At 32.6% G+C, this 16,181-nt stretch overlaps 1 protein-coding gene across 1 annotated transcript; it reads right to left on the bottom strand.

Moving 5' to 3' along the window:
- Positions 1-8,163: 8,163 nt before the first annotated feature.
- On the bottom strand, positions 8,164-16,181 carry LOC132642687 (putative potassium transporter 12). Its single transcript, XM_060359755.1, has 9 exons — positions 15,540-16,181; positions 11,882-12,110; positions 11,546-11,794; positions 11,347-11,397; positions 10,905-11,165; positions 10,412-10,464; positions 10,202-10,316; positions 9,811-10,065; positions 8,164-9,517 (listed from the first exon to the last, which is right to left on the bottom strand). The coding sequence occupies exons 1-9, from the start codon at positions 15,810-15,812 to the stop codon at positions 8,493-8,495; spliced, it is 2,511 nt and encodes an 836-aa protein (XP_060215738.1). The 5' UTR covers positions 15,813-16,181; the 3' UTR covers positions 8,164-8,492.

Raw genomic sequence — 16,181 nt, 5'->3', positions numbered from 1 at the left:
TTGCTTATTTTTTAATATGAGGTCCATGTTTTTTTTTTACATGAGTTGGAGGTAAAAAAAAAAAAATAGTACCACCTTTTTATGTGGTACTAAAAAAGAATGATATATTTTTATGTTTAGAAATCATTTAACTTGATTTAAATGAAATGATTTAAATTTACACAAATATCTATGACTTGTTTTAGACCACAAGTTTCAAAGATCTTTTTTTTTTTTAAACTTCTTTCGTAGTCAAATTATGTCACATAAATTAGGACAGAGAGAGTACCTTTTAGTAATATAATTATGGAATTTTTATTATAGAAAGTATTATAATTCAATTAATTGAAAATATCAACAATTTATTTTACTTAATCCGCTTCTCCCATATATGACTTTCCTTGTTTGGTTCTCCAATTGAAAGATTTGAAATACACTTTCTCCTACTGAGTTTCATGTCATCATCTCTTTCTAATCAACAACACTGAAAAACGCTTTCATGTGTCAGCATCTACTGTAGTCTTAAATTTTTAAGTATAGACCAACTTCATCATTTTAAGAAAATATGTGTATACGTTTCTTGACCGTTTATATTTTGTCTTCTCGATGTTATTCCTCATTATTTGTGTGAGACGTATGTGTGTTTTAAATCTTTTGGTTTTATGACTTCTTTAGCCGTTTTTGTGTTCAATTTAAATTGTTATTTCTTTTTTCCTGAATTTCTCTTCTTTAAATTTTCTCTAAGCGTACCTTTACCATTTTCTGAACTTATTATAATTATTTAAATGTCCTATTTTTTTTTCTTCTTCACGTGGATTCCACCTTAATTTTTTTTAATATCTACTATTATGGTAGAGTGGACCCACCTTAAATTTGTTTTTTTAATTTATACTATTATAGAAAAGTGGGTCCCAACTTAAATTTTTTAAAAAATTTCCTACTATTATAGAAGAGTGGGACCCACCCTTTTTTATTTTATTTATTATTATAGAAGACCATTTATATTTCACCTTCTTAATGTTATTCCTCATTATTGGTGTTAGACGTATGGTATAAGTTTTAAATCTTTTGATTTTATGACTTGTTTAGCAGTTTTTGTGTTCAATTTAAATCGTTATTTTTTTTTTTTAAGAGTGACTGACGACGAAGCATGAGTTTATAGTAGAAATTTTTAAAGAGTGGAAATCATTTACGGCTAAAGCTTGCTTTTAAAAATCAAATTCTTTCTTCAACTTTGTAAAATAGATATTTTCTATATCTTATCTCAATGCAAAGACGCATCCATATACATACTTAATGCACGTAACATCAAATTAAAATCATAGAAAATATAATGAATTTTGTAATATATCCATAAAGGATTATTCTATTCATATTGTTACCAACCTTAAATTAAAATATATAATACTATTTAAAGTATTGGTAAAATATCTAAGTAAAGAAATAAAATATCATTTATAATAGGGCAAAGGGAAAATATACCCCCTCAATTTTAGAGCAAATATATCCTCGTTAAAAAAGTGGTGCATATATACCCTTGGCGTTAAAGAAATAATGCAAATATACCCTTGCCGTTAGGGGTGTACAAAGTAAACTGAGAAATAGCACCAACCCGATAAGCCGAGTCAAACCGAGAAAAAAACCCGACTAGTGGTTTGGTTTGACTTGGTTTGGTGTTGAAAAAAAAATCCGACCATAATTGGTTTGGTTTGGTTTTAGCTAAAAAAGGTCAAACCGAACCAAACCAACCCGACATTATATGTATTCAATTTTTAAAATATTTTATACATAAAAATATTTATTTGTAATGTAATTTATAAATATTTTTTAAATTTTTTCGTACTTTTATTTATTTATTATCATATTATTCAAGCTGGAACTTAGAATTTTGAATGTCAATAAGTTTTATATCCTATGGATGTTAATAACTCAAATAAAGTCCAAACCAAAACCAAAACCAACTCAATACTAATGCTAACAAAAGAAATTCAATTTACCACTAGGAATGATAATAATGTTGGATATCTATTCTTTAATTTTGCATAACTGGTTTACAGAGTGAAAATACATAACTTAAGTTTTTTTCTCTTTCTTATGTAATTTGTACTTATTAGCTGTACTTATTTTAGCATGACTTAGTATTAGATTATGGTCATTTTCTTTATGGCTTATTAATTAGCAATATTTATGTTAACCGATTTTATTATCTTTTGTTGAATATTTTAATACAATGTCATCACTCTTCTCACATTTTGTGTTATTTTCTTAAGAAACACCTTAATTATAGTTGTATCTTACTAGGACTAAAAAAATATTTGAAGTAAAAGTATATATGTTTTGCATCAAGACTATTCCGGAAAAAAAAATCCGAAAAACCCGAGAAAACCCGAGGTTGAAAAACCCGAATTTTATTGGTTTGGTTTGGTGTATAAATTTAAAAACCCGACGCAATTGGTTTGGTTTGATGTTTAAAAAATCCGAACCAACCCGGTCCATGTACACCCCTACCTGCCGTTATACAAATTGTGCAAATATATCATTTTCGCTGACAATTTTTTTAAAAGAAATCATTTATCTTATTTTTTAATTAAAAAAATATCACGTGACTTTAAAAAAATTAGTCTACCCATTTTTTTAGTAGACTTGGTTTTTAAAACCACAAGGCAATTTATCTTTTCAAGTGAGTTGTCTACTTCGTTTAAAAAAAATATCTCTGTGGCTTTAAAAAAATCTACCCATTTTTTTAAACGAAGCAGATCCGACTTACCAAAAAACAATTACCACATGGCTGTAAAAAAAAAGTTGACTAAAAAAATTAGTGGACTTATTTTATTAAAGCTACATGGCATTTTTAAGGAATAATTACGTTGTAAGGTAACAATCCTACTAAAATTGGCCCACATTTGTAAATCTTACAAAAACTACCTCAAATTTTTTCCCAACCTCCGCCACTGTAGTTCACTGTCTTCCTCGTCGTCGTGTCAGTGAAGCTCACCAAAATTACTCCCTCCTCATCATCATCTCTATCTCTCTCTGTTGCAGCGGCTTCTCTTCCTCGCCGAAAGATTTCTCCAACGACGTGTTTTCTTCCACCACCGATTGCCTAAGTGTCGTACTCACTTTTCCAACGTTGTCTCCTCCGTTGCGGTGGCTCAGATCTGGCCAGAAATGTCCACCGCTACCAGTGAAGCTCACCGGAATTACCTCCTCCTCCTCATCCTCCTTCTCTCCCTCTCTCTCTGTGTGTGTGCTGCAGCGGCTTCCTCGCCAGAAGTTTTCTCCGACGACAACGACTTTGTCTCACTAGATCTATATTTATATCCACTTATACAATATTATATAATTGTGTATAAATATGCGTAAATGTGTATAAGTGCGTGTTTTTGTGTAGAATATTGTATAATTATATTTTTTTAGTGTATAAATGTGTATATAAGTGTATAACACTGTATAAAAGTGTTTTTGGGCCAAAATTTTACAATGTAAGTTTTGGGCTATTTTTTTGAAATGTAAGTGAGCAAGTTGTATATTTTTGAAATTTTCCCTTTTTTTTTTTAAAAAAAAAGCTAAATGATTTTAAAAATCTGTCAGTGAAAAGGATATATTTGCACCATTTGTGTAATGACGGGGGTATATATGCACCACCTTTTTAACGAAGGATATATCTGCTCTATATCACAAAGTTGAAGGGTATATTTGCACCTTTTCCCTTTATAATATAGAGAGGTACTACATAAATAGGGGATAAAAATGTCAAGACATCAAGTATGAAGTGTGACCGCTATCATGGTTGTTTTGCTATTTGTGTTAGGCCTGTGCACGAATCGGTTCGATTCGATTTTGGTCATCATCCAGTTGAAATTTCGAATTTCGACTTTCTAAAATTCTCAATCAAACTCGATCCATTCTAGGTTCAATTCGATTCATTTTTTATTATTTCGGTTCGGTTACACAAATCGATTTGTTCGAAATTTAAACAAGTAACTATTTTCATTTCAGTTTTAGAGTAGTTAAACATAACTAAAAATAATGAGATCCTAAATTTGCAGCCTTATAACCAAGACATTAACCAAGAAAAAAAATCATAAACTTGCAAGTATAATAGCATATAAATAGCAAAATAAGAGCTTGACAACTTGTGCAAGCATACAAATCTGCCAACACCACATCACATATACCAAATTAATAATCCAGCATCTTGCAACTTGCAAGTAGACAAGCATAATAACTTAGTTTGTATCCTCAAAAAAAAAAAAAAAAAACTCTAATTTGTACAGGCTAAGATCGAAGAACAAACAAAGCCATGGGTGGAGGCAATGGCCAAAAGGCAAAGATGGCTTGTGAGAAGAACGCTGAAAAGATGAAAGGCCAAAAAGGAAGTTAGCTTGAGGCCAACAAGAAGGCCATGAATATCCAATGCAAGGTGTGCATGCAGACATTCATTTGCACAACTTCTGAAGTTAAATATATATTATTTCACTATTAAGTATTAAGTGTATATATAGTTAGACTATAAGAGTATTAGTCATATTAGTCATTAGTGACATATAAATTCGGTTTGTTCGGTTGATTAGTGGCATATAAATTCGGTTTGTTCGGGTCGGTTCGGTTGATAATTGAAGTCAACCGTATCCGAACCGTTAAACCGTAATATTTTACAATTGCATTTGTAAATCGAAATCGAATTGTATTATCCAAATTGAATTGTTTCGAATTGGTTCGAAAATTCGAGTTGAATCGATTTGTGCACCGACCTAATTTCCAATTGTCCGATATGTGGATTCAATTGAACTTCCTTTCCTCCTCTTTAATCGTGTCACTGCTCTCAATTGTATATTAAACTAACCCTCTTCAATTACTCATGTTTATTACATTTTTAGTTCACTGTAGTTTCCAATTTTGTATTCTTTAACATTCACTCACTCCCCTAATGTTTATTTATCTATGCTTTTATACTCAAGCCTTTAGCATCCAATTCATGTTTTAATTTAATAATTAGTTGCCAACAATATTCAATAAAGAACTTTTTAGATGTGGAATTTAACCCACAATAATGGATGAAGGCATCTTTCATACGCTAGGTTCCTATATATTGTATTTGTGCAAATGAAGCCATTCTGCAAACAGTCAAATTTGTGACCCAAGTACATGTAAATTGGAGGAGGCAAGAAGGGTGGTGGGGGAAGTGCATTATAAGTTTTTTTAAAACATGCAGTGTCCGGATCAGCTTATGTGTGTTTCGACTAATTTTATAGTATATCTGTTATCTCCCACTAGCACAAATAACGGGTAACTTTATCCACTAAAACTTGGACAAATTGAAATAAATCACCTAGTAATTTTTACCTGTATTGAAATTTAAACTTGAAACCTCATGGTTCTCAACTCAATTCATTAACTACTGGTCACATTCTTGGAAAGTCCATTATATGTTTTCTTATATGTTTTCATCTCATGATTCAGGTTCTTCCAAAAAGAACTACAACACTGTGCATGTTTCTCTTTTACTCATGTTTTCATCATTGCAAAATCATAATTTTCAACTCGTATTTAGAAATTTTACGTCAAGATTGTACTTCTACGTGTGTGTTTATTTTTCTTTTATCTTTTTGTGCTATTGACCATGTATTAAAAAAAACATACTAAAAAGAATATTTTATTTCACGTTTGCCCATGTGTATCTTATTCTTCTATTTGGGCTTGTTGTCCGCAGAGCTTGGTACTTATACTGGTACTGGTTGTTGGACACGTATCGCATGTGCATCCCATCGAGTAGAACAAACAATATAAATCAATTGACTTGATTGTTGAAGGACAAATAATATTTTGATTTATCAGGTACAAGCATTAGAGTCATTAAAGAATAAAGTCATTGTTAGAAAGAGCAATTTGTATTTGTGCCTTTGTATCAAGAGGGACAAAGCCATAGTTAGTAATTAAAAAAGGTATTGTAGCAATCAACGAATATAATACAAGAGTGAAATAGTGTTACCTCTTCTTCATCAATGAATATTAGCGGCCAACGAACACTGTTCCCGTTTTATTTTTGTACTCCTTTCTTAAGCTGCTTCAAGTTACTAAATAATGCAGAGCAATAAGAGAAATATAGACAAATAAAATATTAGCGTGAATATTTCTCATTAATTAATTCTAATAACCATGGAAAGCTGATAAAAACAATAATCTGAAAAACTAAAAAGGCTTACAATATAAGCAAAGAGTAAGATAATTTACATACAGTGAAAACTACACGACAGGAAATATGAGTTGACAAAATAAAACTGAAATGTCAAGTGACTGAGATTAAGTAGTGTAATGTATATTAACCAAGGCACATGAGAAAGATTTCAAGAGTGAAGAAGATACACTATATTATAGCAACTTCCTAGACAAATAATTTAAGATTTATACATTTTATTACTTTGACTATTTCATCATCCTCTAATGTTCTTAATTCCACAAGGCTATTTATTTGAGCGAAATGGTAAATGAAAGTATCCACAAAATTACCTCCCAAGTCTTGATCAGTATAAGCTAGGGGTGGGCGTTCGGGCCATCGGATTGGATATGAAATTTTCGGTTTGGATATTCGATTTTCGGATTAAAGAAATTACAATCCAAATCCAATCCAAATAAGTTCGGATTGGATGGATGTTTTAAGTTCGGTTTCGGATTATTCGGTTTGGACATTTCGGATTTTTGGATTTGACTCTTGAGACTTGAGGCAAACTTATTAGGAACGAAATTCATGTGTTAGTTCCATTTAGGTAAATCTAAATCTTAATTGCTAAGTAAAAAAAGCCTTCCAGTTCAAATTAGGATTAACAAATCCAAGTCTTGTCCAACATAGTAAATTCATACCAAATAATAGCATTCTGAAAAAGTGGAAATGAACAAAATAAAATCTAAGTAGTCATTTGGAAAAATAACAAAGAACTTTGACAGTAACGTGGGACTTTTGAGACTTGAGAAGTAAGAAAACCCTATATTATATTTTATTTAGGTGACGTTTGGCCATAAAAATTATTCACTTTTTTCCGGATTTTTTTTTCACTTTTTTTCCTTTTGGGCGTTTGACCATAAATATTCGGAATACAACCTGAAGTTGTATTCCGGAATACCAAAAACAAGAAAAACTTATTTTTCAAACTTTTTTCACTTTTTACAACTACATTTCACCAAAAACTACAATTTCAAAAACTATGGCCAAACACAACTCCAACTTCAAAAATTCCAAAAAAAAATGAATTTGTTTTTGGTATCTATGGCCAAATGCCTACTTAGTAGAGAATTGTATATTGGACTTAATATTTTAATGGATAGGGCTTTAGGTACTAATCTATTGGATCTTTAGAAACTAGACTTATTAGTACTGGGCATATATGATATAGGTAGGCTAGATATAAGGTATAAAAATTTCGAATTTTCTGATATCCAAAAATCCGTAGTACTAAATCCATATCCAATCCGAAATCCATAAATTTTAAAAATAAAATCCGAAGTCCAATCCATAATCCAAATATTTAAGAAGTTCGGATTTTCGGTTTAGATTTCGGGTTGGCCCAAACTGTGCCCACCCCTAGTATAAGCGGCACACATGCAAAAATATAGCCTGAAGCAAATTTTAAAACAACAGGAATGTTTTAAAAATTGTGATCGACTGGATAGATGGCGAGCCATATCCATCCTTGCATACAAGCATAATAAATCACAAGAACTCTACCAAAAAAAACTCGGAAGAACCTTCAAGGTTGCATTTTGGCCAGCTTGTGTCAATTCCATTGGCTTCTAGTTCATTGAGTAGTATTTTCCCAAGAAAGTATTTTAAAAAAATTGTAGAAGATTGAAAGAATTATATTCACATGCTTGATGTAGGGTTAAAAGTAGAGAGGAGAAGCGGAAATACAGAAAAGGATAGGAAGATAACTAATGATATATAACTCGTTTAAACGATAATGATAGACGCAGTAAAAAGAATAAACATACGATTCATTTTTTTGGCATTCCATTTAACGTAAACATTAAATATTGCAATCCCTTCAGAAAATGGAATAATCTCCTGAATTCTCCGAAACAAAGAGAAGTGTCTAACTGTCTATTATTTCCATTAACTAATAGGCAAAATATTTAAAACTGCAAAATAATTATTTAATGAGGGTAATTTAATTTTAGATTGAAGGTAATTTAGTTGATTAACTTTGTTGGAAGGATATTATCGTAATCCAACTTCAACTATGGATTTTCCCACTTTTAGTATAATATGAGATGATATGATGTTACCAAATCATACTCAAAATTGAATCCCATTGGTCACATACAAAAGTCCGAAGCCACATTCAAGGGCTGCAAATGCAATGCTACATGGAGAACAACATACATATTTAGGAAATGACAAATAATCACCTCAGTTGCAACTTGCGTCATCATGCTTCATAGCACATATACATTTTTCTCTTTAAAAAAAAAAAAAAAAAAAAAAAAGATGGTTGATAAATATTCAGGCTGCAACAAGATTAAACCATGTATGTCATTCCAACTTGCATTATGTTCATGTGAGGTACCCTCATAGTTGCAACTCCTCCTCTACAATTCCTCCTAAGAAATGCATAGAAGTAATTTATGGTTAGTTTCTTAATGAACCACGAGTTTTTCTTCGCCCTCACGTCCCCGTGTCCAAGCAAGTATGTAAATCCTGATTCACTAGCTTCGCGAAGTGCTGAGAGCTCGTATTCCAAACTAGGATCTTCATCCCCTGATGCTGCTGTTATTGATGGTTCTGAGGTAGATGATTCAATCTCTAATCTTTGATCGCGCATTAATGGTACTTTAAGCTCGTCCACACCCACTTCAGAGTTGTCCCTTGGCGTCACAAAATTGCTATCAAACTCAGGCTGAGACTGTTTGGTTTCTAAAGCAAGATCAAGTGCTTCATTCCTTAAAAACTTCTCAAGGCTATCAACCAAAAGTTGTTCAAATGAGTGATGGTCTTCTTTCCTGACATCTTTGTAGCCATATCGAGCTACACAACGAAACATATGATAGTCCTTAGGACAAATCCTTCGGAACAAGAACCGTTCTTCTTGAGGAACAACAGGAACTGGCACATACTTGATGGACACAAAGACTATTACAGAATGAATAGCTGGAAGATCCAATAGAAACTGAGCAAAAATAGATGGAATACCTTGAACCAGTTCATTGTATAGTAAACCTATCCCTGGTACTCTTACTGTACCCAGAGAACATCCAAGTTCATCCATGAAATCCAATGAGATTTTCTGCTTAACCTCACTTTGATATTTCAATACACTTCCATAGTTCCAGATATACATCACACAGAGGAAGAGAGAGGCGAAAGCAAGTGGAAGCCAACCACCTTCCAAGATCTTTGATAAAACGGCAGACATGTATATGAGCTCCATTGAGCCAAATACCAATGGGAAAAGCAAAGCTAAAAGCAAATTCGTTTGCCATATTAGTACCATTACAATTGTAACCAATGTGGTGGTAACGATCATGACACCGACCTCAGCTATGCCTACAATAGAAAAGTCAATAGAAAAGTCATACTCAGTATGAACTAACAAGAGATACAGTCAAACCTCTCTATAACATCATCGTTTGTCCCGATATTATTTTGCCGCAATAGTGAAATGTTGTTATAGAAAACATATAATATAACATAACATGAAAGATCAGATTCACAGAAAACATGTCTGTTACAGTGAAATGTTGTATAGAGGATGACTGTTGTAGAGAGGTCTGACTGTTTATTGTATCAACTGAAATAAACAAGCATCCTATTAACATTTTTTAAAGTGAGACACTAACCGTATGCGTTGGCTATACTTGTTGTGCTCCTAAATGCAGCAACCACAAGCATGCACATTATCATCAAGAACCAATTAATGATTGGAATGTAGATTTGACCCATGTGCTCTTTTGAGGTATGAACAATCTTCACCCTAGGGAAGCATCCAAGAGCCATAGCTTGCTTAACACATGAAAATGAAGCAGATATCATGGCCTGGCTGGCAATTATAGCAGCTACAGTTGCTATTGCAAAAACTGGCCAGAAAAGACTATCTGCTTGTTCAAAAAAAAAAAATTTGAGTGTCAATGGAGCACTTGTTATAGAAACTATTAAATAGTTATGGACACTCTTAAATAGCTATAGACAGAATGCGGAAAGAGAATATTTAGTGTTTAGCGCGATTATTACTTGGGACTGAATCGTAAAATATTCTGCCTGCTGATTGAGGGTACCGCATAAGAAAAGCTGCTTGGCCTAAGTAGGCCAATAGAAGGCAGGGGAACACCACGCTTGTGAAGGCAATCTGCACCAGACAACTTACATCAGAAAGGCAAAAGAGTTGTTGCAGATATTATATTAAGGTAAGTAAATGAGAGTGAAGGGACAATGAAAAAACACCTGTATAGACTTCACAGAAAAATGACCTAAATCCGCAAACATTGCTTCTGCTCCTGCAAAAATGGATTAAATAGCACGTGTTGAATAATCGGGCATCACATTAGTATCTATATCCTTTCACAGGCTTTACAGATTAAATTTTCTACACATATTCAACATAATCGACAACCGTAACATTACATTGCAAATTGAGTTGGAACAACCAATGTAAACATTTGGAAGAGCATTAAAGACCACCGATTCCTTTAAAAATAATATCAGTACTATGATTTGTGAATCAGATAAAGTATGGTTGCACTTTCTAAAAGAGAAGGAGCTCTTAGGCAATCGACTATAAATTATGCCAAAGTCTCAATCAACGGCTTCCCCTATAACAAGTACATAGATAGGTCCAGATATACACATAATACATATGCATCCACAAGTCAGATCTCTATTCCCCAAAAAATTGAACTCTAAGAACAAATGAAAGGAAAATAATAGCTTAACGTACCTGTGATGCATAATACGCAGCCACCAAGAGCTGACCATCCCTTGGTTGAGTTCTTCTTGAAGAACAGATAGATATAAGCTGGATTTACAGCCCTTATAACTGTTACATCATGCTTGAGCAGATTGTAAATTCCTATAGATCCAAGAGAGAAGAACCACAACGCTAGAGCAGGAGCAAAAGTGAAACCAACTTTACTTGAACCAAATCTCTGAATGCTGAACAACGCGCCAAGGATGATAATTGAAATTATAACGAGAGCATCTGTATGCAACGCCAATCACATTAATTGTTTCTTATGCAAAAGTTCCAACCAATAATACCTTAACATTTCGATAGAACAAAAACATTTGAGCTTTCATAAGTAGTCATTTTCAGTAACTTCAAATATATATATATATATAAAAAAAAAAAAAAAAAAAAAAAAAAAAAGCAAAAACCTCACCTGTATTAAATCCTTGTATCCTACCCTCCAATCCGCTAACAGCAGACATAACTGCCAAAAATAAAAAGAATTTACAGTCACACTGTTGTAATTCCAAACAAAACAACATAAACTGTCCAAACACACCAACTTTGATTTCACCTATTCTTACTTTAATGATAAGTATTTTTGTTGAGAACCAAAAACTAATGCAAATTACCTGATATTGCTGGTGTCAAGATACCATCCCCTATAATCATTGATGTTCCCATCAGAACCAATAGCAAGAGAAGCGTTTTCAGCAAAGATTTACGTTCCAATATCTCTTTTATGTACACAGCCCTTTCTAGCTCTGGAGTGGGCAATCTGAGCTTAAAACTTGAGATGCATTCATCAGCAGGCGTCCGATTCGGAAGAAGATTGACATTTGCATACCTGCAGATCAATGAATACAATGCAAATGTTCCTCCTGCCAAGTTAAAAATAAATAAAAACATCACATGACAAGTTGAAAGAGAAGAAAAAGATAACTTTTGGTAATTGCCTATATATATACCTTCTCCACTGTCATTGGCCTTAAGGACTATAAACACATACTTCATTAGAGGAATGAGAGCAATTGTGTAAAACACAATTGACAATGCTCCTAAGACATCTACTTCTGAAGTGATAGGCACCTTGCTGAATACATCTGAGAAAACATATAAAGGGCTTGTCCCCATGTCACCATATACCACACCAAGTGTTTGAAACGCTAGAGAAAGAGTAGCCAAAAGAGGCACATCCTGTTTTGTACAAGTAACAGAAACTGGTCAAGAATGTAATTAGAAAATGATGCTAGTTCCAGAAACAGGGGCAATCCAAAGAAAGCACATGCATTTTCATGCCAACAACATCATAGTCTCTTTTTAGGATCCTTTTCATGAAAAATGATTTTTTAACAAGGATGTTATATACACTTTTTACACTATCAATAAGGGCTATTATAGAAATGTTAGTTACATTTTTATCAGGTTATAAATTAATACTTATCATATAGATGTATCTATAATTACATTATAAGTAACCTGATTATGTAAATATACTCTATGCCATAAGTGCATAGAACTTAAACTCTATTAACAAACATTTTGGAGATATAAATTTCCATTGATAATTACTACTTAAAAGCGAAAAAACACGAATGAGTTTTTTCAAGTATGATATTAGCTCGAGGGTATCCTAGCTTCAATTATCCCGTGAATGGGACTATAAACTACAAAAATGCTGATTTGGTAACAGTAAGCAATGTCAAGTAACTCTAACGCAATCTAGACAAGGCCAAAGGAAAAATAGGAATTACGGATAAGAGAAAAGTTTAATTCCTCTCAAAAGTTGTTCTCTAAGATCATCGTTTTGATATTTTTCTCTGATTAATGTAATTTGCTGAGCTTCTTCCAAACTAATCGACAAGAATCTGTTCTCACAAATCTCTTCAGACTTCAAATTTTAGTAATGACTTAGTCATAAGGTAGCTTGCATTCATAAAACAAGTACTGCAGCTTCACTTTTTCCCTAAAAGCAGATAATTGTTTTTACTACATTATATTAGTCCACTGTGCTCTCAATAAGATAAATTCATAGACACACATGAGATAATGAAACACAACAGGAAAGATACAACAATGTCATAAAGAACTCAACCTTTAAAGAAACCACACCAGCACGGAATTTCCGAGATGCTATTTTTAAAAGAGTTTAATTTGTATACGATGCTATGTCATAAAGAACTCAACCTTTACATTGTTAGTGTTGAGTTTAAGATGCATTACTGTACTTATTTAGCGAACTTTAACTTTATGGGTTTGAGTTGGGAGATTCTACTACAGCTCAGTAATTCAGTTAGTCCAAAATCTATCATTTGTACTTATTTAGTGGAGTCCTAACACATATTTGCTCTAAGTAAAAGCTATTGGATTCGGATGAACTCATAAATTACATAGAAATGACACTAGGTGGTGCTTTTAGTACCCCAGATTTAAGAAACTCTTTAATGTTTAGCCAGTTTCAACAAATTTGAGACCGCTCATGCTGCTGCTACTACAACTTCTTCTTTTTCAGATCCTTCGGGTCAGCTTCAGATCATCAGAGTTTGAAGTTTAAAATTTCAGACCTCACGATTTCAACTTCAGAACTGACAGCCTGAAGTTGATTCTGAGGTTAAAAACTTCGTAAATTTCGATTATTCTTTACGGGGTCCTAAAAACGGCTAGTTGTACACTTCTCCCATAACATACACACCAAATCCGTCCCTGCCGGTGTGTATTACACAATCTGGTTATTTAGGTAAAACTCTACGACAAGCATTACTTTATGACCTGATAAAACTGAACTAACCGGTTATTATATATCAAACGACAATTATAACATAAAAAATCTTTATGTCATCAATGTATATAACTTTTAATCCTTTAAATGTATCTTCTTGTGGTGGCTGCCACATGAACTCCTTTAATCTGCATAGCTTCAACATCTTAACTATCCATTCTGCTAGGCTTCTTAAGCCTAACAGATCCATAATTACTTTCTCTAATCTCCTCATTATTATTATTATCCACTTCTTGATGAATTACTTCACTACCATCAACCCACCTCAATGATCCAGTGCTTCCTCCAGTACTACCAATTCTCCTCAACATTCCCTCACTAACACTGTTCTCTTCAAACTCTTCTTTAGTACTCATCATTCTCACCTCTTCAAGAAAAAGAACAAAGAAATTCTCACTAGAAGACTTGAATATATATTAAGTACACCGTTAATTGTTTTACTACTTCAAGTTGTCTTTTCCTAGTGTACTATGATGACATTATCACCTCAATCAATTTTCTGAAAAAAGTGTTGGTTCCTAAGTACAATAATTCTATTTCCTTCTATGACCAAAAAACAACTTCAAATACACTAATGGTATGAAATTTCTATTACATTGTTAATGTTGAGTTTAAGATGCATTACTGTACTTCTTTAATGGACTTTTAACTTTATGGCTGCGAGTTGGGAGATTTTACTACAGCCCAGTTGATTTAGCAGTCCAAAATCTATTACTTCATCCGTTCCGTTTTACTTGTCATGTTTTTCCTTTGCACGTCCCTTAAGAAAACATTAATTAAAGAGTAATTTGACTAAATCATTCTTCTTTATTCTTGGATCTCAATTTAATACTACTTTATTTTAACCACATTAATCTCTCTCCAAATTTATTCAGTAAGAGTAAAGATGAAAAATAGCTAATTGTAACTTAATTTTCGAAAGTGACAACTATTTTGGACAAGTTATTTTTTGTAAGCATGATAACTAAAATGGATTGGATGAGTATTTGTACTTATTTAGTTTATTTTAAGGGAAAATTGCAGCTCAATACATTTGGGTGATCTAGTTTACAAAATAGCCAGCAAATGTATAGATTTTATATATTTATACTTAAATATACATATACCATACACATAATATACGTATCTTGTACATGTTTTGTATCTTTAGGCTACTGCCGGTAATTAAGTTTGGCCGACGGTACATTAAGTAAGTTTCCCTATGTTTAACACATATATACTCTAACTAAAAGTTATTGGATTGTAGGGATCTAGTAGCTCAGTTGATTAGCTATATAAACTTTCACCTTGTCATTGAGGGTTTGAATCCCCACGTTATAATCCCTTCCCCTACCCCCTATGTAATAATTTTTTTTTTTTTTAAAAGTTATTGGATTCAGATGAACTCATAACTTACATAGAAATGACACTAGGTGGACCTTTGAACACCCTCAGTTTTTATAAAATATTTAACGTTTAGCCAGTTTTGACAAACTTCAGACCGCTCATGCTGCTATTACTACTACTTCTTTTTCAAACCTTCATGTCAACTTCAGAACCGATGGTCTAAAGTTGCACTAAGGGCAAAACTTTAAAAATTTATGAATTTCGGTTATATTTTAAATAGGATCCTTAAAACACCTATTTGTGCACTTCTCACATAACTTACTAAATATGTCCCTGCTGGTGTATAAAATATTACGCACTCAAGTTATTTATTAGATAATTATAGATAAATCTCTATGATAAGTATTATTTTATGACTCGATAAAACTAAACTTACCTGTTAAGTATTACACATCAACCGACAATGATAACATAAAAAAATTTACTTCGTCAATGCATATAACTTGAATCCATTAAATTACCTTCTTGTGTTGGCTACCATCATGATCTCCTTTAATCTGCATAGCTTCAACAGCTAAAGAATCCACTCTTTTGGGCTTCTTAAGCCTTCTCCTAACAGATCCATAATTACCTTCTCTAATAATCTCCTCATTATTATTATTATCCACTTCTTGATCAATTACTTCACTACCATCAACCCACCTCAATGATCCTGTGCTTCCTCCAATACTACCACTTCTCAATAATCCCTCACTAACACTGTTCTCTTCAATATCTTCTTTAGCACTCATCATTCTCACCTCTTCAAGAAAAAGAAAAAATTTTCACTAGAAGACTTGAATATATATTAATTACACCATTAATTATTGTACAAATTAACCAAATTCATCAGTCACAAGTTGTTTGATCTAGTGTACTATGACAATATGACATTATCAACTCAATATTTTTTCCGACAGAAGTGTTTGGCTCTTGTTTTTTTTTTTTTTTTTGCCTGATCAGTACAATAATTTTGTTTCCTAAAATCTAGTGCATGTAACACGGCATGTTTTGTTGGAATTAGTAATAAACATCCCTTTGAAACCTAAAACGTGTCATGTAATAGTAACAGAACAACGGATTCGCAGATCAACGTTTGACAGTTTCCATTACCATGAATAAAA

This window comes from Lycium barbarum, chromosome 5 (genome assembly GCF_019175385.1).
Source record: "Lycium barbarum isolate Lr01 chromosome 5, ASM1917538v2, whole genome shotgun sequence".
In the NCBI taxonomy this organism is placed as follows: Eukaryota; Viridiplantae; Streptophyta; class Magnoliopsida; order Solanales; family Solanaceae; genus Lycium; species Lycium barbarum.
This window is presented reverse-complemented; position numbering and strand designations above follow the sequence as displayed.

Excerpts from the sequence above, each read along its gene's own strand:
- LOC132642687 (XM_060359755.1), bottom strand. The coding sequence starts at position 15,812 with ATGATGAGTGCTAAAGAAGATATTGAAGAGAACAGTGTTAGTGAGGGA. Across the intron at positions 11,166-11,346 it reads GATACAAGGATTTAATACAG|ATGCTCTCGTTATAATTTCA; the intron begins GTGAGGTTTTTG and ends CGTTGCATACAG. Across the intron at positions 10,066-10,201 it reads ATTTTACGATTCAGTCCCAA|ATAGTCTTTTCTGGCCAGTT; the intron begins GTAATAATCGCG and ends TTGAACAAGCAG.